This window comes from Ascaphus truei, chromosome 1 (assembly GCF_040206685.1).
Source record: "Ascaphus truei isolate aAscTru1 chromosome 1, aAscTru1.hap1, whole genome shotgun sequence".
NCBI lineage: Eukaryota > Metazoa > Chordata > Amphibia > Anura > Ascaphidae > Ascaphus > Ascaphus truei.
The window spans coordinates 476,752,100-476,776,939 of NC_134483.1; the positions used below are offsets into that span (position 1 = coordinate 476,752,100).

Sequence of the window (24,840 nt, forward strand, 5' to 3'; positions counted from 1 at the left end):
GGAGAGATGATGATGATGATTTAACCTGTGCGGCCCAAATTTTTTTTCCTTGGAGCAGTTCGGCCCTTCTCGCTTTACGAGTTTGGCAGGCCTGCTGTAAATCCTATCGATGCAGGTGACCTTGCAGAGGTTTAATAGAGTAGCACAATAGCTGTTATATATGGAGTTAAAGTGAGTTATAGACACGCTCTTGAGTAGTACTGTGTGGAGATCGCGAAGTACACTCAACCAAATTATAGAGTCAAGATTAGATTGAATTCGGCAAAAGACTCAAGCATCTGCACTGATCATAATACCCGTATCAGTGCAGATGTCTATTGCAAACCTTCGGTTAACTGCACTGTATGCTCGTGAAGACCAGGAAAACAACTTAATTGATGGCACACGCCTGCTTCAGCGCGTGTAGATCAAAGTAATTATCTTAATTGATGGTATGCTCCTAAATCAGTGTTGATCATGAGATCATATCACCGATGATGTGCATGGAAACATGCATTATAACAGCACAAGTAACTGTCTAAATCGTGAGCTTGAGGTATGTAATCTGAACTTTCTTTCCAAGAGAACCACTATTAGCAGGGTCAGAGGTGTGCTGTCCCTAAAGCAGAGCGCTCTGCTCTCCGTAATATCCGTAGCGAGAGCGCTACAATTGGTGAGATTAGTACTAGGATGCAGGACTCCACAACATTGTGACTGTCTTCTAAGTGCTGCGGTCAGAGTGTAAACGTCCTGCGCGTGCATGTGGAGTTTGGTCAACGCGCGCGTTTCACGTAGAACGCTAACTCGTAGGGGGAGGTCCCATGGGATCTGTCTTAGTTTATGTAGTCACTGTGGAATCTCGTTTTACAGGTTAACCTGCAGTGTACTGGATCAGAGCAGATTTAGTAATCCAACTTGCCTAGTTTACTGTAGTAGTCAGATGCAGGGCACTCATTCTACCAGACTCTTGGCTGCTATACTAAATAAAGGGATATATGCCCTCCAGCCTTATAGCTGCCTGAGTATCTATGTGTATGAATTAAATATTGAGACCAAGAAATTCAATGTCTCAATAGTTGGAGGCATATAACCAAGGTTGGTAATTAGTTTCATCTGTATACTTTACAGTAGGTGATAATTGGTCACCTAGATGACAATAGGACAAGGAGACAGTCTGAGTTATGACTGTTTCCATGGTGGATTTAAATGTCCATCTAAATAAAGAATGTACATAATTGCCAGTGTTACTGATATTGTACCATTACCAGTTAGGTGACTTATGGAAGCCTGAATATAAGGTGGATACAGCAAAAGTTAAAAACGTGAAAAGTTGCACGCAAGATAATTTAAAAAAATGCATAAAAAAAGACCACTAATGATATGGTGGTTAATATGTTTTTCCTGAGTCAATTAAATGGACTGAAGACAAATCCCTCATTCAAGCCAAATGGTGATAATGTACTTAAGGTATAAATCCACCTGGATTCTTTTTTGAGTTCGGTGTCCCAGTCACCACGCCTGATTCCTGTAGAGAATTGGTCAATACCGATAAATGTTATAGCTTTCTGATCTCCATTGTGGCAGATATTCATATGTTTAGCCACTAGAGTATCTAATTTATTGCGTATTGACCCAATATGTTCTAATACGAGCGGTTTAAATTGGCGGCGGGTCTTTTGTTTGTGTCAAGACTCTAAGCACCAACACCTGCACCTGCACCAATCTATTTTGCCACACTTAGATGTGACCCTCTTTTAGGGCTGGGCAAAGAGGGGTTACAAATATACATACAGACACACACAACTGATACACACACAATCTTGCATCATATATACATACACACTCAATTTTGCATTATATATAATATATATATATCAAATAAAAAGATCACTTGTGAGCACATTCACATGTCTTAGGCAGGTCTGCAACCCTGCCTTTCAACATTATAACCCAGCATACAGTGCTTCCACTGCAGCAAGGGATTCTGGGAAATGACATGCAAATGAGCACACTGTGTCACCTTTTGTCTGAAAAACCATTGTTACATAGAACCCATATAAGCTAATGCTCGCTGTTAACACAGCTTTAAAGCACAGCAATGGGAATCAGATGCAAAGCCAGAGAAACCATTCACAGACATGTTTCAACCTTAATGGGTATCATCAGTGTGAAGTTGGTTGTACTGCTGGCTTTGCATTTTCAAGACCTGTATGGTTTACCATCACGTTTTAAGTTCTGGTGGTTGAAAAAGGGATTGAACAGAGTCAGTGGGACTGAAGAGGATATGCTAGCAACAGGAACACAAAAGTGCAGTCAGATAGTTGAGATGTATACCAGGATTAGGGCAGTGTCATGGAGGCCAATAGGATGAAGGGTGGGCAGAAGGAGTGGTGATCAACAATATCAAAAGCAGCAGAACGGTGGAAAAGAATAAATAAGGAGAACTGACCTTGTGATTTGGCCTTAAGTAGATCATTAGTGACTTTTGTGAGGGCAGTTTCAGTGAAGTGGTCAGGACTGAATCCAGGCTGCATTGTGTCAAGGAGAAAGTTCAAAGAAAGTTCAGCATGCGGTTATGAATGGGTTGTTCAAAAAGTTTGGATGCAAAAGGTATTTAGGACAGTAGCTGGAAAGGCAAGCAAGAGGCTTCTTCAGAATTGATGTAACAGAAGCATGCTTTAAAATAGAGGAAATGAGCCAGTGTTCAGAAAGAGATGATAGGATCAAAAATGCAGATTTTAGAGGGGGGTTAGAGGACAAGACAGGAGTTCTTTCTCCTCAGAAACTGGCTGAAACAGCAGAGGATTGCTTTTGGAGCATGGATAGAACATTGTTTTGTAGATCGGGCTGGACAAAGTGTTATGTCGGGTTGAATCGCATACACTTTATCTGTGAAGTGGTTAGCGAGGTGTTGATCCATAAGAGAAGTAGTGGAAACTGGCGTGGGAGGACATGCTAGATATGAGGGAATTGTGGTTGTTTTGTTTAGAAAGGGATAGGGCAGCATTATAGGCAGAAAGAATGTTTGTAGTGTGAAATCTGCTGTAGAACGGGATTTCCTCCATTGCCGCTCAACCCTACAGGAACATAACAAAACACAAAACAGCGCACAACGCTCATGGTGACGTATGAATTAACAATTTATATAAAAAAATAATTCAAGGTTCTGCGTACACCAGAAAAAGGTTAAACAGGCATGTAACTGTGACTATGACAGTTGTTACCGCTCAGACATCAGGACACAGGAGAGGGCTGCAGCGGATCACCCGATGTCAGGAGTCTGCAGTCATATCGTGCTGTACTCTCGTCTGCTGGGCTTTTTGGAAGCGGAGGATCCCTTTGTAGCTTCCACTTATTCAAAGTGGATAAGTCCCAAACTCCGTTGAAGAGTAGCTGGTAGAGGGACTGTCTCACCGGTCAGTGTTAGCTCTGCCTCTCACGCCAACACACTGAACGCCGATACACGCCGACGAGCAAAGATGACGTCACCGGAGGGGCGTCAACCAGGAAGGTGCCGAAAACGAGCTCTTCACTTGGCCAGAAAAGTAATAGAATACTAGGTTACTAACAGATCAATATAAGTATAATTCCAATGCGTTTCGTAGCAACTAAAAAGGCCACTTCATCAGGGAATGAACACAGTGAGCAAATGGTCACATTAAATACCTTCTAGAGATCTGCAATAGGTTAATTGTTAATACTGTAGCAAAACAAGCAATAGGCAGTAGGCACACCGCATTGGTATTCAGCTGTAGAGCTGATTAACCTAATGATCAGCAACAATACATGCACAATACAAAGTTATATAAACACATCAAATACAATTTAATGCATAAAAAATCTAAATAAAAAAATCGAAATGGCTAACAATTGTCAAAGATTCAGCTCCATGTTGGTACTAAAAGATATAGAAACAAAGGATTAGTTACATCATTCACATCCACAGGTAATAACCTCAGGCATAAAGGAAAACCAGTGAATTTAGTACAAAGACCAGATATCAACATCTTCATTTAACCCCTTAGGGGAAAGGGACTGTAATTGGTAAATCCAATAAATCTCTTGAACAGACAGATCTTTAATTCTATCACCTCCTCTCCTACCTTTAGGGACAATCTTAATCCCCCTAAATCTAAGAGAGGGAGGATCCTTATTGTGACACCTTAAAAAATGTTTAGATAGACTATGTTTATCATAACCATGGTTTATATTTCTAATGTGCTCTTGGATTCGCACTTTAAGACATCGCTTAGTGCGTCCCACATATTGAATATTGCAAGCACACTCTATTAAATATACTACATGGGTTGAATTACAATTAATGAAATCCTTAATTTTAAACTCTTCATTAGTTAAGGCTGACTTAAATGTAGTATTATCCTTATGTAAATATTTACATACAGAACAATTTCCGCATACAAAATTCCCAATGGGTGTACTTAACCAAAGCTTATCTCTAGCATTATGAGGAGGAAAAACGTCACTTGGAGCCAGTGTGTTTTTAAGACCCCTAGCTTTTCTATAGATAAATTTAGGTGTTAATGAAATATGATCTCCAAGGATTATATCGTTGCATAGAATTGCCCAATGTTTTTTGATAATCTCTTCAACTTTTTTGTTGACTGAGTTAAATGTTGTAATGAAAGGAATCTCAAGTAATCCGCCAGTATCTACTGGTACTCTAGGCACCCTTGGTGCAATCATGGAATCCCTATTCATACATCTTACTTTATCCAAATCATGTAATAGACTGGATTCAGAATATCCCCTTTCAATAAATTTACAGAATAACTGCTGAGCTTGTTCCTCAAAGTCTTCCGGGTTACTGCAGTTTCTTTTTATTCTAACAAATTGGCCCCTTGGAATATTTGAAATCCACGTTCTCTTGTGGTTACTGGTTGCCATCAGTAGGTTATTTGAGTCCACTTCTTTAAAAAAGACTTTTGTGGAGACATTCCCACTATTAGTGGCAGTTAATGTCAAGTCCAGGAAATCAATCGAGCTCATATCAGATTTATGACTAAAGATTAAATTCAAGTCGTTACCATAGTTAGATAGTTAATGAATTCATTCATACTGAACTCATCTCCGTCCCATACGCAGAGGACGTCGTCAATGACACGCCGCCAAACAATTACATTCTGATGGAATGGATTATTGGTCCATATTCTCTGCTTCTCCCAGTTTCCCATACACAGGTTTGCGAAGATGGGGGCAAAGCGTGTCCCCATGGCAGTTCCGCAAACCTGCAAGAAGAACTGGGAGAGGAACATAAAATAAATTTGTTAGAATAATAAGAAACTGCAGTAACCCGGAAGACTTTGAGGAACAAGCTCAGCAGTTATTCTGTAAATTTATTGAAAGGGGATATTCTGAATCCAGTCTATTACATGATTTGGATAAAGTAAGACGTATGAATAGGGATTCCATGATTGCACCAAGGGTGCCTAGAGTACCAGTAGATACTGGCGGATTACTTGAGATTCCTTTCATTACAACATTTAACTCAGTCAACAAAAAAGTTGAAGAGATTATCAAAAAACATTGGGCAATTCTATGCAACGATATAATCTTGGAGATCATATTTCATTAGCACCTAAATTTATCTATAGAAAAGCTGGGGGTCTTAAAAACACACTGGCTCCAAGTGACGTTTTTCCTCCTCATAATGCTAGAGATAAGCTTTGTTTAAGTAAACCCATTGGGAATTTTGCATGCGGAAATTGTTCTGTATGTAAATATTTACATAAGGATAATACTACATTTAAGTCAGCCTTAACTAATGAAGAGTTTAAAATTGAGGATTTCATTAATTGTAATTCAACCCATGTAGTATATTTAATAGAGTGTGCTTGCAATATTCAATATGTGGGACGCACTAAGCGATGTCTTAAAGTGCGAATCCAAGAGCACATTAGAAATATAAACCATGGTTATGATAAACATAGTCTATCTAAACATTTTTTAAGGTGTCACAATAAGGATCCCTCCACTCTTAGATTTAGGGGGATTAAGATTGTCCCTAAAGGTAGGAGAGGAGGTGATAGAATTAAAGATCTGTCTGTTCAAGAGACTTGTTGGATTTACCAATTACAGTCCCTTTCCCCTAAGGGGTTAAATGAAGATGTTGATATCTGGTCTTTGTACTAAATTCACTGGTTTTCCTTTATGCCTGAGGTTATTACCTATGGATGTGAATGATGTAACTAATCCTTTGTTTCTATATCTTTTAGTACCAACATGGAGCTGAATCTTTGACAATTGCTAGCCATTTCGATTTTTTTATTTAGATTTTTTATGCATTAAATTGTATTTGATGTGTTTATATAACTTTGTATTGTGCATGTATTGTTGCTGATCATTAGGTTAATCAGCTCTACAGCTGAATACCAATGCGGTGTGCCTACTGCCTATTGGTTATTTTGCTATTAACAATTAACCTATTGCATATCTCTAGAAGGTATTTAATGTGACCATTTGTTCACTGTGTTCATTCCCTTATGAAGTGACCTTTTTAGTTGCTACGAAACGCGTTGAAATTATACTTATATTGATCTGTTAGTACCCTAGTATTCTATTACTTTTCTGGCCAAGTGAAGAGCTCGTTTTCGGCACCTTCCTGGTTGACGCCCCTCCGGTGACGTCATCTTTGCTCGTCGGCGTGTATCGGCGTTCAGTGTACTGGCGTGAGAGGCAGAGCTAACACTGACCGGTGAGAATGTCCCTCTACCAGCTACTCTTCAACGGAGTTCGGGACTTATCCACTTTGAATACATGGAAGCTACAAAGGGATCCTCCGCTTCCAGAAAGCCCTGCAGACGAGAGCACAGCACGATATGACTGCAGACTCCTGAGATCGGGTGATCCACTGCAGCCTTCTCCTGTGTCCTGATGCCCGAGCGGTAACAACTGTCATAGTCACAGTTACATGCCTGTTTAACCTTTTTCTGATGTACGCAGAACCTTGAATTATTTTTTTATTTAAATTGTTCATTCATACTTCACCATGAGCGTTGTGCGCTGTTTTATGTTTTGTTTTGTCTAGATTCAGGGTCTTGGACCACCCTATCATAGCAGCAGACGCTCCTCATTGGTAACCTAGTTACTTATACTCACATGGGTATTTAGTGGTTATTTCACTTTATTCAATTCACTTTGTTGATTCATTATAGTTGCGCACTTGTACTGTATTTTTTTCCTACAGGAACATCTCTGGAGGTATCGTGTGTTGCTGGTGTGCTATGGTTGAGGTTTGATGGGACAGTAGCAGCGAGTTGTGGGAAGAGCAATCTGGTACTGGGTAGATGAGAGAAATATTGTATAGATTGAGGAGGGTATGCAGAGAGAGACAGAGAGAGAAAGCTGAGAAGCCTCTTTCACGTAAGTTTTGGTAGGTGTGGGAAGAGGTTGGTAATGAGGTGAAGGCCGTAAATAGTGATGGAGAATGAGAGGCAATGGTGATCAGAGGGGGTGTGTGTTGAGTTAGAGAAATTAGAGAGGAGAGAAAAGAAAATACACAGTGAGTGACCATCACAATACATACTAAAGCTGTGTAAGGAATCCACTCCTAGCTTTGACTATAGCTTTGCAGACCTCTGCAGTTGCAAGCTTCCTCTGGCAATCAATGGCACATGTGCTGCCTTTCATTGCAGCTTCTGCCCTGTGCCCTATCTTTGGAGGAATGCTCACACACCCTTCCCCTGTGATTGGATCTCCGCCCTTTAAATGTTGGGCTTTGGCTCTGAATCAGTGCCGAGCATAAACTCCTACCTTGGACGTTACTGTCTCTGCCACAAACCACACAGGCCTCTCTCCTAGTGTTCTAACCTCCCTAGTTCCTGAGTATCCAGAGGCCTGTTCCTGTCTCCTGTGCTGAAGCGTTGTTTAGCCAGCACTGGTATCTGCTGCATTCTTTCCTAGCAGTGGTTACCCTTCGTTTCCTGAGGTCTGCTGCTAATCTCTATGCAGTGACCTGTCTTGGACTTCTGTGCTGAAGCGTTGGTTTCCCCGACGCTGCCCCGCGGTGTAATTCGGCCAGCCTGCCGTCTCCCCCTGCTGAGACCGGCGCCATGGGCCGAGCCCGCTCCTCGCACAGAGGCCACTCCCGCGCTCAAGCTCCTAAACTGAAGCGGGGAACTCCTGTCTACCTGTTGCCGATTCCTTACTACGACCACCCGGATGTCTTCTATCCCGACTTTGCTTCAGCCATCGATTGTCCTGTCTTCTCCTACCCCGACTTTGGCTTCTATAATGACGATGCTGCCTTCTCCAATCCTGACCCTGCGATGTACGACTACGAACTGCGCACTCCGGATCAGTCTGCGTGGACTAAGGTCGGGGATTATATAACCCCACCTCAGCCCGCGGTCCGGTCCCGGTTTGTGGCGAGCATCGGCGTAACAAGCTGGTCCACAGGGGGAAACCAAAGGAGGTGGTTAAGCAGAGATGACGTAGCTGGAGCGTTCTGATTGGTTGCTTTACCACGTAACCCAAAAATTTAGAATATGACGACACCCCTCTCCCAGTCGATGGGACACAATCTCCCAGTCGATGACTGACTGGATAGAGTACGCGTCAGGATTATTGTGTATATGTGATTCTTGGTAAATACAGCATTAGATGGAAACATTTATCCTGCATTATTATATTTTCCTAATGCAGACTATTATTGCCGGTTTAATGAATGTTGGTGAGTCTAGGCCGGGGATCGGCAACCTGTGGCTCCCGAACCGCATGTGGATCTTTCAGCTTCTACTTGCGGGTCTCTGCAGGTTGCCGACCCCCAGCTGCTGCCTCTCTCCCTCACTATCTTGGCGTTGGCTGTGGTGGTGTGGGGGGGCTCGGCCAGTGCTGGTCGGACCACCTTGTTGCGGGCCCCCCTGCAGCCACCGGCTGAACAGTGATGGAGGCCCAGTGTGTGTGTGTGTGTGTGTGTGTGTGTGTGTGTGTGTGTGTGTGTGTGTGTGTGTGTGTGTGTGTGTGTGTGTGTGTGTGTGTGTGTGTGTGTGTGTGTGTGTATGTGTATACTGTATGTATTTGGGGGGTGGGGTAGTGTGTGTGTGTATGTATTTTGGGGGTAGTGTGTATGTGTATTTGGGGAGGGTCTTGTATATGTTTTTTTTTGGGGGGGGTTGGGGAGTTGTGTATTTGTAAATGAGACTGTGCACAGAAAAACAATGAAAAAAACTAAAGGGTCTTATTATTGTGAGATGCATTTCCCCCCACATATTTTGTCGTATGTTAATGCTTATACAGTATAGTATTGTATGTGTTTGTGGGGGTGTAATATTCATGCATGTCTCGGAATATTTTGGAGAAAGACATTTTTTTTATAAAATGGCTCTTCTTCCTTGAGAGTTTGCAGTCACCTGGTCTAGGCCAATAAATTAGAATATAAAGCATTTGTAAATAAAGAATGTGTTAAAGAATTGGCCAACAAGTGATTGATTTGCTTATTTTCTCCTTTTCCCTTTTGTCTCAAGTGCCAGGACCAAACACCACTGGCGAGGATGGAATTGGTATGGTTATGATCGTGATGGGCTGGCTGGTAATTGGGCTGACTTTATTTTTGTTAAGACCCAGAAGTGTCAGAGGGTCCAGAACAACTGGAAAACCTACCAGTCCTCACAACGTAAGTTTCTTCTCTCTCCCTCTTAACAAACATCTGCCAGATAACAAATTGCCTAAATATAATATCTTGAATAAATTGATGGTCACAGAGGCAAGATGCTGGAATAAGCAGGAATACATTCTAATCTGCGGAGAAGGGACCTTATAATGCGTGTACTAACTTTTACATTTATTACACATTTTAGTACTTCTGGGAGATGAAAGAATAGGACCACAGCATTTTTTTTTAGAAATTCAAGGAAGAGACTTGAAGTCCAAAGACTGCTGTATAATAACTCCTCTGAAAAGATCATCAAATAGCATATTTCATTTTCCCTTGAACTGTTGTACTTTTCCCCTGGCTAACATCCCTTCTGTTTCCTAAATAAAATGTGTACCGTTAACGGGACATTATAGTCCACCGTTACTACTTCAGCCCTGTTGTGTGGTCTTGTCTAATGCTGTGCCCTGCTTACCATGTGACAACTAGGCCCGTTTTAGCGTCCCCCAACTGCTTATATGGGAAAAATAACAGGATTAGGAAATCTATATATTGAAACAAATATGCTATCTTGTTTCACCATTTTAGTCTAAACTCTTGTTTTTGTTGCAGCATAATGTACAGGTAAAGAAGAGATGGTATTCTCATTCTAATAGCCCAACAAGGGAGGTGTTTTTTATCGATGCAATTATAGTGTATAGAGCTTTGAGAACGTCGCACAATATTTCTTTGGTTGCGGACAGGCTTTGAAAGCTCTTATGCAATCTAATTTAATCGATGAGAAACACATTTGTTTATCCATTTAAATCTATCACAACTCCTGACAAATGTACATTTCTACAGGGACTGTATGACTACTGGAACTGTGCCCTACAGAAAATATTAAACAATAGTTTGTGTTAAAGTAATATTGGCAAGCACTCAAAATAATGAAAAGAAGAACTGTCACACTAAATACACGGCACACAGTAAATATAATTTAATCACTACATATACACAGTTCATTTCTTTCCTTCATTGTAACTGTCCATAAGGATTTCCTTAACCCAAATGATATCCTAATTTGATGTGTATAGGAGGAAATCAATGTTCTAAAATAAATGTGTCTTGCGGTATTGGTTGAGTTTCTGCCTGTATTTGTATATATTAAATGCCTCACATTTTGTCTAGACTAAAAGGTCATGGTATATAACATCTCTGGTTTTCCTTGCAGTTGTTACAACTCACTGATCTATATGTCCCTCCAAGATTGCAGGGTTAAAGCTGAATTGTATCTTATTTTGTTTTGCAGAATCAAGGCCGAGAACCCCCTGCCCCTCCACTAGATTAGCATCTCTCGGATCTTCTGAACAGCTACTGAATTTGCACGACCAACTGAAACAAAAGCGACCAGAATACTCTCAACCCCATAATGATCTTTTCTCACCCATATTGATGCAGACATAGAACGTCGAGGTATCAAAGGCTCCATCCAGCTCCTGAGACTTCCAAGCAGAATACGTGTATATTCGGTTCCGGAATCTGTACCTATTCTCAGCATATAGCATTTACCTTTTTACAGATTGTATTTGAGCCATATCTCAAATACTTTTAAGACCTAATTTCAGTCTGCAGACCAGTTTACACACAATATATAGGACCATAAATATTGACCGTTTATTTGATATTAACTTAGGATATAATTTTAGAGATGATTTTTCACATTTCTGTGCTCATTCTTGTAGGATGCAGCAATTAATGACTGGCCTTATAAACCTATAGTATGCCTACTGTGTCTTCAGATTGTTATGTTTCTGCCTGTATATATTTTAAAATGTTCTGTTTATTACTTCCGTATCTACTGTAGAAGGACCTGTAAAACATTACAATGCAGCATGTTTCAGTCCCAAGCAGCAAAAGAGGACATCATTCTTCTTATACTGAAATACATTGTTAGTGTTAAGATACTGTAAGAACATGTGATAAAAGCATCATTTTGTTGTTGTTGTTGGTATAACGGGTACAGATGTAGCCAGGGTTATTGTTGACGCACTATGTTGGGGAAATATATTTTGCGTTTCTTTGAAAAACGGTTATTTCTGAAGGTAACATAAAGCTGGCTACATCTGTACGTAAATCTGTTTAAATAGTTAACGGGCAACGTTGGTCTCTCTCGTGAAAAGCCTGAGACCCAGTGAGGTATAGTGACTGAACCAAGGTCCGAAGGATATCGCACTTCAAGAGTGATTCTGACACTTCAAACCCCCACACCCTTTCCCCTTAATTCTTTAAAATCACAACGGTCACGGATAATTAGGTAAAATATTGCCATTTGTTATACTTACTTCCTATTATAATGACGCTGGCAGCTGGAGTAAGTGTTGAGTATGTGAAGGTCAATGCTTATGGGGAACTGAACATTCTTAGTGGTTTTTTGGGGGGGGAGTTTTAATGTCCACAAAAAGGTCAGCTGATCATTTTATTAGATATCACTTAATGTTGGAGAAACAAAAATATTGTCCATCTAAGTAACTTGGCACTCATGAAAAGGTTGATTAATAAAGTTTACAGTTTTCCCTTGGAACTACTGATTTTACCACCAAAAGTCCAAGGAAAGCACTGTGTTTTCCTCAAGACTATGTGCAGGGAACCCTATAAACTTCTGCTAATACGGACATGTCACCTCTGTTGGCCAGCATGTAACGCGGAAGTAAACAACCAATCTCTGAGTCTTCACCACCGACACAAAGCATTTGACGTTTTGGGAGTATGTTTATCCGCATAAATGTTTTCTGACGAAAAGAGTAATAGACTTGATATACATTCATACTCTGGAATAGTATAATTTACAATCGACAACTTTAAAGTCCTTAATCTGTACTTTTTGTGGTATTTGACTAAAACATTCCTAAATTCTTTTTCTGCGTAGTATGAATAGTATACTTACTGTCATTTACTGTAGCGCAGTGGTTTTAAGACCGTTTATACACGGAAAGGGGCAAGTGATTATTTTTTTTAATACACCTTTATGGCACTTTTTTTATGGTAACTAATTTCATTCTGCTTTTCTTCTCATATTTGCTTTTTTTTTTTTTTTTTTTTTTTTTTTACATTTTCACTCATAGACCTTATTTTGTGATTTGTGGTTGAGAATCATTGCTATTGCATTAGATTATTTTGAGGATAATCTCATCAAAAGCCATGTAGAGCAAATGTAATGCAATACCAGTACAATAACTTGGATGTTTTTGAGAAATTACTAAAGATGAAAGTTGTTCAGATTTAACTTTTTTTTTTTTTTTTGTTTGGCTTCAATGTCAATCCCTTGTTATAATAACCCCGCCTTGGTACCTGTTTTTTTTAATACTTCTAAACCTATGATCATGCCATGTGGGGTACCAGGTCACAGAACCTCCCATTGATTCCAATGAGCGTTTCTGTGTGATAGTGTGCTGATTGGCACAATCGTAGTTTAATGAATAACCCTTTAAGAGTGGGAAGGGCAGTTTCAGAGGCTACCTATATCATTATTTTTAAAAAAAAATTTTTTAGATTTAGCACCTTGTAGTTCTGTTTTTAACCCTAGTCCTACACTTGTGCTTGCCCAGGAATGGCACGTCAACAGGCATCTCCATTGCCACAGTGACATTCTTGAAACCCATGTGGTTTTGTGCCGTAACCGCAGCCCTGCACAGGCAAAGAAAGCCTCTTCCAGCCCATTGGCACCGTCATTCCTCACTGTAGTCAAAGATTTTCTATACGACACCAGCAATGGACACTGCTGTGGCCAAGTTTCTTCTGTTTTTAATAGTAGTCACATATTGCGACATATATTAAACTTCAAGCTTCCAATCGTGTAATACATTGTATTTTGATCTTTATTTGTATAGCACCATCCATGTCCAGACGGCTTCACAGCGGTAATAGATACAGCAAAATGACAGAAGATGTAATACATACTGGGAATAAGTGCTTAAAAACATAAAGGTAAACACTAGAGAAAGGAGCCCCTGCTTCCAAGCGCTTACAATGGAAGTGGTATGGAGGGGAACTTACAGAGAGAGTAGGAAGGGGTTATGGTAAGGGTGTGTGTACTTTGGGGCCACTGAAATGCTTCATTAAAGAGGTGGGTTTTCAGATGGGCCTTGAAGGTGCATGGTGGGCATTAAGGGGAACAGCATTCAAGCGATGTGGGGCAGTAATCGAGCGGGTTTTGGCAGTAGATCGGTTTTAGGTACAAAATGGCAGATGGAAGACAACCTTGAGCAGAACACAAAAAGCGAGCAGCAGTGACTCAAAGTTGCAATAAGAGCCAAGTTACTAAGTAGTTAATTAAAATAAGCATGTCCTAAAAATAAAAATAAATTCTTTGAGAACATTAATAAACATTAATTTAATAATATTGCTCCCAAATACAATCATGTAGACAAATTCTGCAATAAAGAATGCGATCATAATGAAAAAGGAAAGTGTAGGAAATGTATACGAAAAAGTAATGTGTATTGTGCTTAGGTCGGAGTTAGTAATAGAACACTGATTTATCTTATGTGCCCTTTGATGAGATGGGGCAATAAGATGTTGTAAATACATGAATTATTGGTAACAATAAAAGTATACCACTGAGCACCAAAGTTGGGTTTGACATTTACAACCATATCTACATTGGATGCCGTGCCTGCGTCATGTTAAGTCATGATGTGGGGCTGTCTTATATATTTTCTTCACTCGACTTGGCCTGTGGCATTTTCTTGTGAATACAACCGGTCTGAGCAGCAAGACTGGGTTGGGTAGGAGCTGCAAGGGATGGACACAGAGTGGGAAATGTTCACAATAAAAAATAGTATTAACCAAAATAACCATTACACACCCCAAATAGATACAATTATTCTGCTTTTAAATGCTCATTTACCATGTTTAATGAGTTCACATAAAACACCAAAGGAAAGCACTTTCCTTGCTTTGGGTAATTATTCTTTCTTGAGCTTCCAATCAACATTAAAAGCTAGCCCTTTTAGAAGGCAGTCCTACTTAGCTCATAAAAAATAAAACTACACCATTTACCAATATATTTGGCTTAATGTAAAAATATAATGCTTGAAGCACAAAATGTAACTTTGTTAAAAAAAATTAAAAAAAGTAAAGTTCTGCATTCCTGAGGCAGGTGTTGGTCTGTGCAAGGTGTCCCAATGCTCACAAATGTTAAACCCTCCAGACTGTATGGTTCTCATGTTTGCAAACTTTTTTTTTATTATTATTTAAAGGCATCAGTTGCGTAGATTTAAGCCCATAAAGGCATATCATTGCACTACTAGGAACTGCGCCATTAAATTGATACTAACGTTTTATTTTTATTATTATTTTTTTACTTCCCCTTCATAATTTTTTACGGTCATGAATGGCCAAAATTCACCAGTGTACAGTATATATGCATTGCATTTTTTGATCATCTTTATTAAGAATTGCTTAATGGCCCCTCTTGGTTACTGTATTCAACTACAGTATAGACCTTGTGAAATCCTGTTCTGGAAAAAAAAATTAATTATTTTTTTAATTAATATCATGGCTTCCCTTAAAATTTCCAACATTTGTATTATTCTTAGAACTGAAAATGAGCAGAGTTGTCACAATTAACTCATTCACTGTTTGTGCAAATGTAATTTTGCTTCTAATTTTTCTTTTTCTGCCAAACTAAACTTTTGCAGCATTCTTGAACTTTGTCAATAGTTGCGAATAAAAAAAAAACGTATGGGGTGACTTGTGGATCCACTTAGTAATTACTAAGTAATATGGTGGGGGGGGGGGGGGGGGGTTATATTTCTCTGACTCTCAGGTCGAGAATATCTGCACATCGCCACTTATTTCACATATCTGCTTAATACCTCCTCCTGCTTGCTTAGAATGTTAGGGTATAGGCAGCATTTGCAATCAGATTCTAAAGAATGTAATATGTATTCAGTGGTGCTTGTCATTTAGCTGTCCATCGCTAGGTTTCTGTGCAGTTTTAATATATCTTGCTGAGTGGTACTGGGGTGTTCATGTACTGACCTCCAGTTGTTGCTGTGACCTTCTGCATTTACTTCATGCTTTAGGGGAAATATTTCCCTTTGAATATTTTTACTTTTTTCGTTCCCTTGGCCATTCTCTCTTATCCAACTACTCGAGAAAAGTTATAGCACCTCTGCATGCAAAGTCCGGTGTGCAAGTTTGTGCTGCAGCTGCAAAGTACATTGCATGTCATGCTGTAGAGATCACATTATATCAGGATGTAATGTCACTTGGGGCCCTTCAGACCACCTTCAGACTTGACATGGTGAATTAACAAGCAAACACAGAGTACTGCAATGCAATGCTAAGGGTTCAGCACCCCAAAATCTCATCTGTTATTGCTCCTTTATAGTCCTTTGTCCAATATGCTGATTCATTTGAATGAGGCTTTAATCTTTCCAAGCAAGGTTAAGACCGCATTGCAGCATATTAAACAGGGGCTTTAATGTTTGTGGCTTCCCTCATCGTGCTCCTGACCATGCATCTCTTTTTGCTGCTTACAATCTTCAGGTAATAGTGCTCTCCTCAAACTTTCCTCGTCCATGTCCCCTTCAGACGCTCACCTTTGTACATACTTCTAGCGCCCCTAATATAACGGCTTAAAATAAGCGCTTCATGTTATTTTGTCAACTACTGCGCTCCTTGGCTTTTGGTGACTGCAAACACCTATTGCCTTCATATTACCAATCCACCTGATCACTCTCACGGCCAAAATGCAATATATTATGAGTAATCGTGCACAGTTAACGCATGAACTTCTATTCGGATGAGCCGCCCTCGCTGAGTGCATGTGGACTTTTGGGAATCACGTCATTGCTGTCACACACAAAACGAACTAAACACAATTTACTGATGATCCAGGAGAACGTCTCAATTAGAGAGACATGATCAGTCTCCCACTGGGCCAAATATGCACACAGCCCATCAAGGACTATACTGCCTAAGCGTTTCTTCTGGAAGACCTGCAGAATGTAGTGGCTGGAACGTGGCAGATCAGGTAGCCTCTCACATTATGTAGTATAATTCTAAAGGGTTTTTAGAAAGTTCCTAGTCTTGCCTCCTTCCCCAGTAGGGTTTCACAAGGATTTAATCTTGCAAAATGACATAACTATTCCTCAACTATTTACATTTCATGAATTCTTTTTTTTTTTTTAAATATGCTTTCTGTTTGCGTAAAACCTTGAATACCGGACACAAAATTTGGTGCATGCCAGCCTGCTGTTTTGATGTAGCCTTCAACCACCAGATTAAATATTTATATCTAAAGAGCAAGTGGAGGGCATTTATGTAATATTTAAATTGTGAAAGCTGCCAATGCAAATAAAGGGATTATATTCTGACAAACATTGAATCAAGGTGAAACTGGAGAGGCCTTGAAATCTGTGCACAATAAGACGGGTGTATAGTTTTCGTGGAGACCCAATAACAAGTGTAATTGCTGCATGCAGCATTGAAACGGTTAAATCATCAATCCTCCCACTTTTGGGTCATCCGACAGAAGGCTGTGATATCAAGCCCCAATTACATTGCGGCTTCCCATTGACCCACAGTATTGAGGCTGACTTGCACAGCAAAGACTTCAAAGTCTGAAAAACATTGTTTCTGAACATTTTCAGACAACCCCACCCTATCTAAATGTGAGTAATAACCTGCAGATTACAAAGGACAGAAGTATGCACGTGTCTTCTTTCTATACAGTACGTTTGATTGGTTTGGTTATCTCCACAAAATGGGTTCCTATAGGAGAGAGTTGAGAAACACTATTCTAAAGCCAACGTGTACTGCTTTTGTTAGGGGATCACAGAGAAATCGGCCTCCAAGGACTCAGAGAATTGGGTGTTCTGGCCCCCCCCCAAAAAAAATTCATGGAAAAGTAAGGATTTTTATTAGTGAGACTCCATTGCAGTCTAGAAGATTGCTGGTTATAAAAAAAATCAGTGGGAATTACTTCTAATTCTTGACACAATCGGTGAGCGTTGACAGGTCTGTTACCATTGACGAAACGAGACAAAATGGTGGTTGGAAATATTTGTGGACATTGCAAACTATGCTTAGAAATTATATTTTAAAATGTTTAATTAGAAACATTACATATTTCCAATGGTATTTTCATTCTAATCAGATTATTGGGTTGTGGTGGTCTGGTAATAATAAATGAATTTTAAATGTTTACTTATCTTTATATAGACTTGAATATAAGCAAAATGAAGGAGTAATCAAGAGTTTACAATTATATACGCATTATATTAACACAGAGTGAAGTTCTTCCGAAGGTGGGGAAAACAGATGTTTATGTGCATAATTACCTGCCACTGACAACCTAGACTGTCCCAGATACACCTGGAGTATAAAGAAGTGTAGGTTAAACGACTTTAGGACTAGTTTCACTAAGCTCCGTTCAATCAGGGCAAATAACGTGATGTTAATTTAAAATAAGGACCGGTATTATTTTCCCTGAGCTAAAGCCTTATTTAGTAAGGTAATTATATGCAAGAATAACAGCCATAATTGAGCTCATTAGTATAGGATTAAAGTCAGGATAATGTGGTATATTAAAATTAAAAAAGCCATAATGTTCTTAAAGTCTGGGTGGTCCTCCCATGCAGAAACATACCCGGGGAATATGCAACTTTAGGTTATTTCCCAGGTTTCTCAGATGTGTTCATATGCATCTCCTCACGTAGAAAATAGGTGACTATTTGGAGGTATAAGTCAATGGGCCCTTTCCTAAATTGAACTCCCTCCCTCCTAAGCCCTCTTTCTGGGTATAGATGTGAATGACGCAAGACTTAACGTATTATTTCCCAGCGTTAAACTTAATAGAGCTTCGCGAATATGGGATGAATATAGCTTTGGCTCATTTGCATATAATTTACAATGTCGTCTGTTATAATAACGCCACGCTTTTTACGGAAGTAAAACCTTCTTAGTCATGTTTGCTTTAGTGACTACTGCGTTATAATGAACAGCCTTTAATTTAGGTCACGGTCACGTTAAACAGACTAACAGTGCTTAGTAAATCTGGGCCTTAGTCTGTTATGTGTCTATCCAGCATGGCATTAGCCTCTCTGATAGTGGCATCTCCCAATGGAGCATCAGGAGTTGAGAACTTTGCCCCCCACTTCACCGTAACACACAAGCTTTCCAGTGTTGAAATCGTAATGAATAACCTTCACTGAATCAAAGGTTTAAGGAGGATTCACTCAACCAGTTTGTAGTTATCTAGCTGCTTAGTCAAAACATAAATATATGGTGATTTACCAAATTCAGATTGATAGTTAGAATTGCTGGATTATGCCAAACAAAAATGCTGATTGTGCCATTAAGTTTCCCATTAATCTTTTGCCAAAAATGTAGGGTAAAGGGCTTGTACTATGCACTTTTTATTGATCTAATAAATAATCGTTAAACTTTGGTGTTGCATGTTTGTCCTCTCTAACTGGATTTATTTATTTAGCTGAACGAATGGCAAGGTTAAAAAAAACAAGCATTTTCTGATCTCTAATTCTACAAATGATGTAACGTCATACACACCACATACGGTAGTCTGTTCTTTTAATGATGTATATGGCGCTGACTTATTTAATAGAAGAGTGCAAGAGATAGACATAAGGCAACTTCATAAACATTTCTACAGTAAATACTATCCATGCACAAACATAATGTAATACATAAGAGGGTGGGACCTGCACCGGTGATATTCAAAATGCACCAAACCCTATGACACAAAGTATATCACTACATGCTATGGTGGTAAGTGTTCGTGCTCCTCTGAGGTACGTCATTGTAATGAAGCCAAAGAAGAAAGTTACCTGCAAGGGTGGCCGAAAACCGAATACAAGGAAAGCACTCGGGCTATATCAAAATATAAATTATTAATTACATAGCCCAATACAAATATAGCAAAACAATTCATAGCCTATAACAGTGATTCCCAACTCCAGTCCTCAAGTACTCCCAAACAGGTCAGGTTTTAAAGATCTCTGCTTCAGTCATTTTGATTGAGCCACTTGTGCTGAATCAGGGATATCCTTAAAATCTGACCTGTTGCGGGTACTTGAGGACTGGAGTTTGGAATCGCTGGCTTAATAACAATAAAAACACTAAAATGTCAGTACCTAGCAACTGCAATTAATAATGTCAACCATGCACCAAAACCTAATGGTATCGGAACAGCAAAAAGACCCGTACAGTGAATTCAGAATAGAATTGGGTACACACAGGCCCCTATTTAGGCATAGGCCTACTAAGCCTGGGTGGTGGTGGTGGTCGGTGCTGTGGTTACAGAGGCTCCACTCTTCCCCGCAACAATGAAACCAGGCCTTCCTCTGTTGAAAAGTGTATCCTGTACTCAATCATCAACAACATACACCGAACTGCATGGCTCCAAGTTCTGATCGTGGTCTGCAGTCCGTGCACCATAAAGCCCATAGAGCGTGCTGAGGTGTGCAGACGCTCCGCGCTGAGCCCCTGCATCCTCAATGAGGATGCCTTGAGAGGGGGCTCACGCGAGCGTCCGCTTCCTGAGGCGTTGGAGGTTTCAGCCGAGCGCCAAGCTGTTTTTCAGCGCGCTGTCGGCTGAAAACTTCCAATCACTGCACAGCAGCGTCAACGTCACGGCGCCGTGACGTCAGCGCCGTGACATTGATGTCAGTGCGTCGTGGGCGATTTGCCCAGCGACGTCACTGCCCCGCCTCCAACCACCTCCCCCCGGCTCCCTTCGCGCACGCTGGCTCGCCTGCAAGTCCGTGCAATCGCCTGTAAGGGGGGGTTGTTGCTTGAGGACTGGAGTTGAGCACCCCTGTGCTAAGAAAATACATTTACAGAGCGATAGGAAAGCACTCATCCAAGAAAAACTTTTGCTTTTTCTTTATTTACTGTATTTAACTACAATTTACACTTTAATAAATATGTACATGTATGTGTCTTTATTTATATAGTGCCATTAATGTACATAGCGCTTCACAGCAGTTATACACGTGACAATCATATAAATAAATAATATAAATAACAGATCATGGGAATAAGTGCTTCAGACATAAAAGTAACATTTAGGAAAAGGAGTCCCTGCTCCGAAGAGCTTACAATCTAATTGGTAGGTAGGGAGAACGTACAGAGACAGTAGGAGGGCGTTCTGGTAAGTGCGACTGCAAGGGGCCATGGTTTATGTATGAGGTGTAAATTATCAGCCATGGAGCTACTCATATGCTTCCTTAAGCAGGTGTGTCGAGGTGGGTCTTAAAGGTGGATAGAGAGGGTGCTAGTCGGCTTTTGAGGGGAAGGGCATTTCAGAGGTGTGGGGCAGTCAGTGGGAAAGGTTTAAGGTGGGAGAGGGCTTTAGATACAAAAGGGGTAGAGAGAAGACATCCTTGAGCAGAACACAAGCGTCGGGATCGTACATAGCGAGAAATTAGGGCTGGGATGTAAGGAGGGGCAGATGAGTGTAAAGCTTTAAAAGTGAGGAGGAGAATTGAGTGTGTGATACGGGATTTGATAGGAAGCTAGGAGAGGGATTTCAGCAGGGGAGACGCTGAGATAGATTTCGGAAATAGTAGAGTGATTCTGGCAGCAGCATTTAGGATAGATTGTAAGGGAGACAGGTGGGAGGCAGGAAGGCCGGAGATCAGGAAGTTACAGTAGTCGAGATGGGAGAGAATGAGGGCTTGAGTCAGAATTTTATATTATAAATGTATTCATTTCCATAGGGCAAAATGCCTCAACAAAGAAAAACAGAGTAAGGGTAAATAAAAGAAAAAGCACCAAAACAGAACCAGCCAGGTACAGAGGTTTCTTCTTATGCAAGGAGATGTGAAGTCGTTTTTACTAAGATCATTCCACTTCAATGACACTAGATATTGAATAACAGTTATATGCAGTAAAGTATGTATTTTCCAGCTACAGTGTACACAGTGGTACTATTATGAGGATCTTCCCATTACTCCTTAAATACTAAGAACAGTGTTACTACAGTTGAAGATAAATATTATATTATTTATAGCTACAATAAGCTGATAAAACTAGAATATACCATCTACGTATATAATCACACAAAAAAAATCAGTTTGAATTTCCTCTTCTTGTATCTTTTAATGACATAAAGACTCCATCTCCAGCACCATCGGTGACAGAGTAAGGCGCAGACCTCCCGCCATGCCTATGTATGTATTTTGGATTTCCAAGTGCAATGATTTTAATCCATTGCTGCACTATGTCAGAATGTCCTGCTCATTCCACATGAAGCGCCTGCATCTTTACATTTGCCGAATGGTTTCTACCTCTGGGCAGAACGTAAAACATACAGGACACCTACAAGCTCATATTGAGCCCCCAACATATATATAAGCATATAAGTGTCACAGAGGAGTGCTACTGAGCATGGCAATATATATTTAAAACCAGCCACGTTTCCTGCAGATTGCCAGGATCTTTTTGGAATCGGGGGAGGGACAGTGTGTGCTGGAGGTGGGGGTTTTACCCGGTTTGGATGCTGAAGTACTTCTTGGCAACGATCTGGGACCGATGACCTGCACCTACGACCGGGTACCCAGACCCGCTGCAGTGGTGGCGGTTACCCGGAGCCAGACAGCTGCAATGGCGGCGGCGCCAGTCCCCCTGCCTTTGGGACCAACGATAACGGAGGGCGCTGAGGAGCCTAGGGAGGTAAGCCAGGATCAGTTGCAAGCACAGACTGACTTACTGTTCCCCCTTCCCCATTCCCCTGACAATGACATGACTGGGGGGTGGCCAGAATTAGGAGCCCAGTTTAGGGAGGCAGTAAAGGCAGACCCTACCCTGGCCGGCGTGAGACTACGGGCGTCCGAGTCTCAGGCAGGGGAGGGCACTGAGCACTGCCTATGGCATAAGGGACTCCTGTATAGAGAAGCGGGGAAGCCAGGGATAGAGGAGGGATTGACCGGTAAGCGACAGCTAGTAGTGCCCCAGGGGTAGCGACGGAAATATAGTATGAGGTTAATACACAAACATTAAAATAACCGGTTCTGGTAGGCCCAGCGGGTCCAAACTACCCAGGCCTTAATGCCAGAAGTGGGACACTATAGTGTCCAAGTTTCAGCCCGCTGCGACCTTCAGAACCGGAGATATGCAAATACCACATAAACCATTTCGTAGTTTATTACAAAATTCTCCGCTGTAAAATAAATCTCAGTTTTTCACTCATTCCCCATTGAAAACAACGGGCTCCACGCCATAGACTTTCAATGGGGAAACTCCACCATTGGTGTCTATTGGAGTCTGTCGCCATTGACTTTCAACGGGGCATCGCCGCCATTGAAGCCTATGGGGCTTCTCCGCCATAGCCGGTCAATGGGGAACGGCAGCCATTGAAGTCTATGGGAAAAACTCACAAACCTTTATGGTGGTCCAAACTCTGTTGGGTTGGTCGGAGAGGGTCGGGAATGGATCTGCGGTCATGCCGGAGCAGTGACTGCAGGCACCCCAAATCCCGGCCCTCTGAACCCTCCAGAACCGGAGATATGGGCTTATGGTTTACCTTATTTCGGACTTAGCCGTTTTCTCGTGCTGCTTCTGACGCCGCCATTGAAACCTATGGCACGACCCGCTCAGCCAGCATGACCCTTTCCGGGGGTCCTGGATTCTTGGACCTGGTGGTGGTCAAGTGAGGGGCGGCCTAGGTGTCACGGTGACTTTGTGGCAGGCTGTATGTTACACACATAAATATATAAAAGATAATATATATTTATAACTGGGTCTGAACTGGGATGAGACTTAGATATGATAAAATATAATTTATTCCTTGATAAAGGTGAACACACAAAATGTACAAATAACAGGCAAAATATAGACACTTACTTAAAATGGAAATGATGAAGCAGTCATATCTGGACTGGCAGTTCATACAGCACTCTTCATAGTCATCAAGACACCAAAGACATGAAAGATCTCTGGCAGGAAGACAGTGCATAGCGTTCCTCTCAGCAATCAAGATGGCATAGAACAGACCAAGGATAAAGGGTTGACCACAGATTATATACCTTTTGTGGCCCTATCCTTAACCTTAAGTACAGGTGATTGGTTTTCAATTACCTCCAGCCACTCACTAACATGGTAACACATTTTGATCCCTGCCCCCCTGCTAGTCGGTACATGCGCAGTAGAGCTCCGGGGTCTCATTTCTATAACCCCTCCTCTACATCAGGAATGCCAGCTAGTCTACCAGTTTGGGGTCCTGGCAGGATATTCTTTGTTTGTGAGGTGTGAAATAGAACACTTGAAGACTGCTCTGGTTTGAGTAATCTCCGCCCTCATGCAAACAGTGTAGGTGACAAAATCCTTTGAAACATACTCAAGTCCTAGACATTGGGTCGCCTTTCTGGCCATATGCTACCCTGTTATGCAAAGGAATTTCCTCTGGGTTTTACCCATACCTTGAAACATAGTATGATAGATAAAACATGAACATATCAAAATATCCGGTTCCGTTAGGTCCAGCAGGTCCAAACTTCCCAGTTCTCAATGCCGGAACTGGGACACCCTATGGTCCAATTTGCGACGTGCTACGACCTTCGGAACCGGAGATACACAAATACACTTAAAACCGTTTCACATTTTAATACACAAATCTCCGCTGTAAATTAAATTCACTAAATCCCCACTGAAAACAACGGGCTTCGCCGCCATAGACTTTCAATGGCAAACCGCCGCCGTTGGCGGCTATGGGAATCCCCGCCATAGACTTTCAACGGGGCGCCGCCACCGTTGAAGTCAATGGGGTTTTTCCGCCGTAGCCGGTCAATGGGGTTTGGCCGCCATTGGAGTCTATGGGAAAAGTCCCGACCCTTCAAGGGGGTCCATACTCCGTCGGGTTGGTCCAAGCCGGTCAAGAATGGTTCTGCAGCGATGCCGGATCAGTGGCTACAGATACCCCAAACCCTGATCCGCTGGGCCCTCCGGAACCGGAGCTATGGATTACCAATTTTCCGCTTTTCACACTTAGCCGTTTTCTTGAGCTGTTTCTGCCGCCGCCATTGGAACCTATGGCGCGGCCCGCTCTTCTCGTTTCGACCCTTATCGGGGGTCCAGGATACGGGGACCCGGTTGTGGTCGAGTGGGGGGAGGTCTAGGAACTAGGGACAGAAAGAGTTTTATTTCTATGTGCCCTAGAACTGTTTATTCCCACTCCACTTGTCGTTGAACTTGACTTATCAGTGATCAAAGCTCTCCTATTGAAAATGTATCCGCTTTGCGGT

The 24,840-nt window shown here is 41.3% G+C and overlaps 1 protein-coding gene across 1 annotated transcript in view; it reads left to right on the top strand.

Annotated features, from left to right (window-relative positions):
• SMIM14 (small integral membrane protein 14) overlaps window positions 1-19,027 on the top strand; it is a 91,393-nt gene extending 72,366 nt beyond the window's left edge. Inside the window, exons 4-5 of the mRNA XM_075567776.1 lie at window positions 9,462-9,610; window positions 10,881-19,027. Coding sequence (XP_075423891.1) covers window positions 9,462-9,610; window positions 10,881-10,919 — 188 coding nt within the window. The 3' untranslated portion in view covers window positions 10,920-19,027. The remainder of the gene's footprint in view (window positions 1-9,461; window positions 9,611-10,880) is intronic.
• Window positions 19,028-24,840: the final 5,813 nt, after the last annotated feature.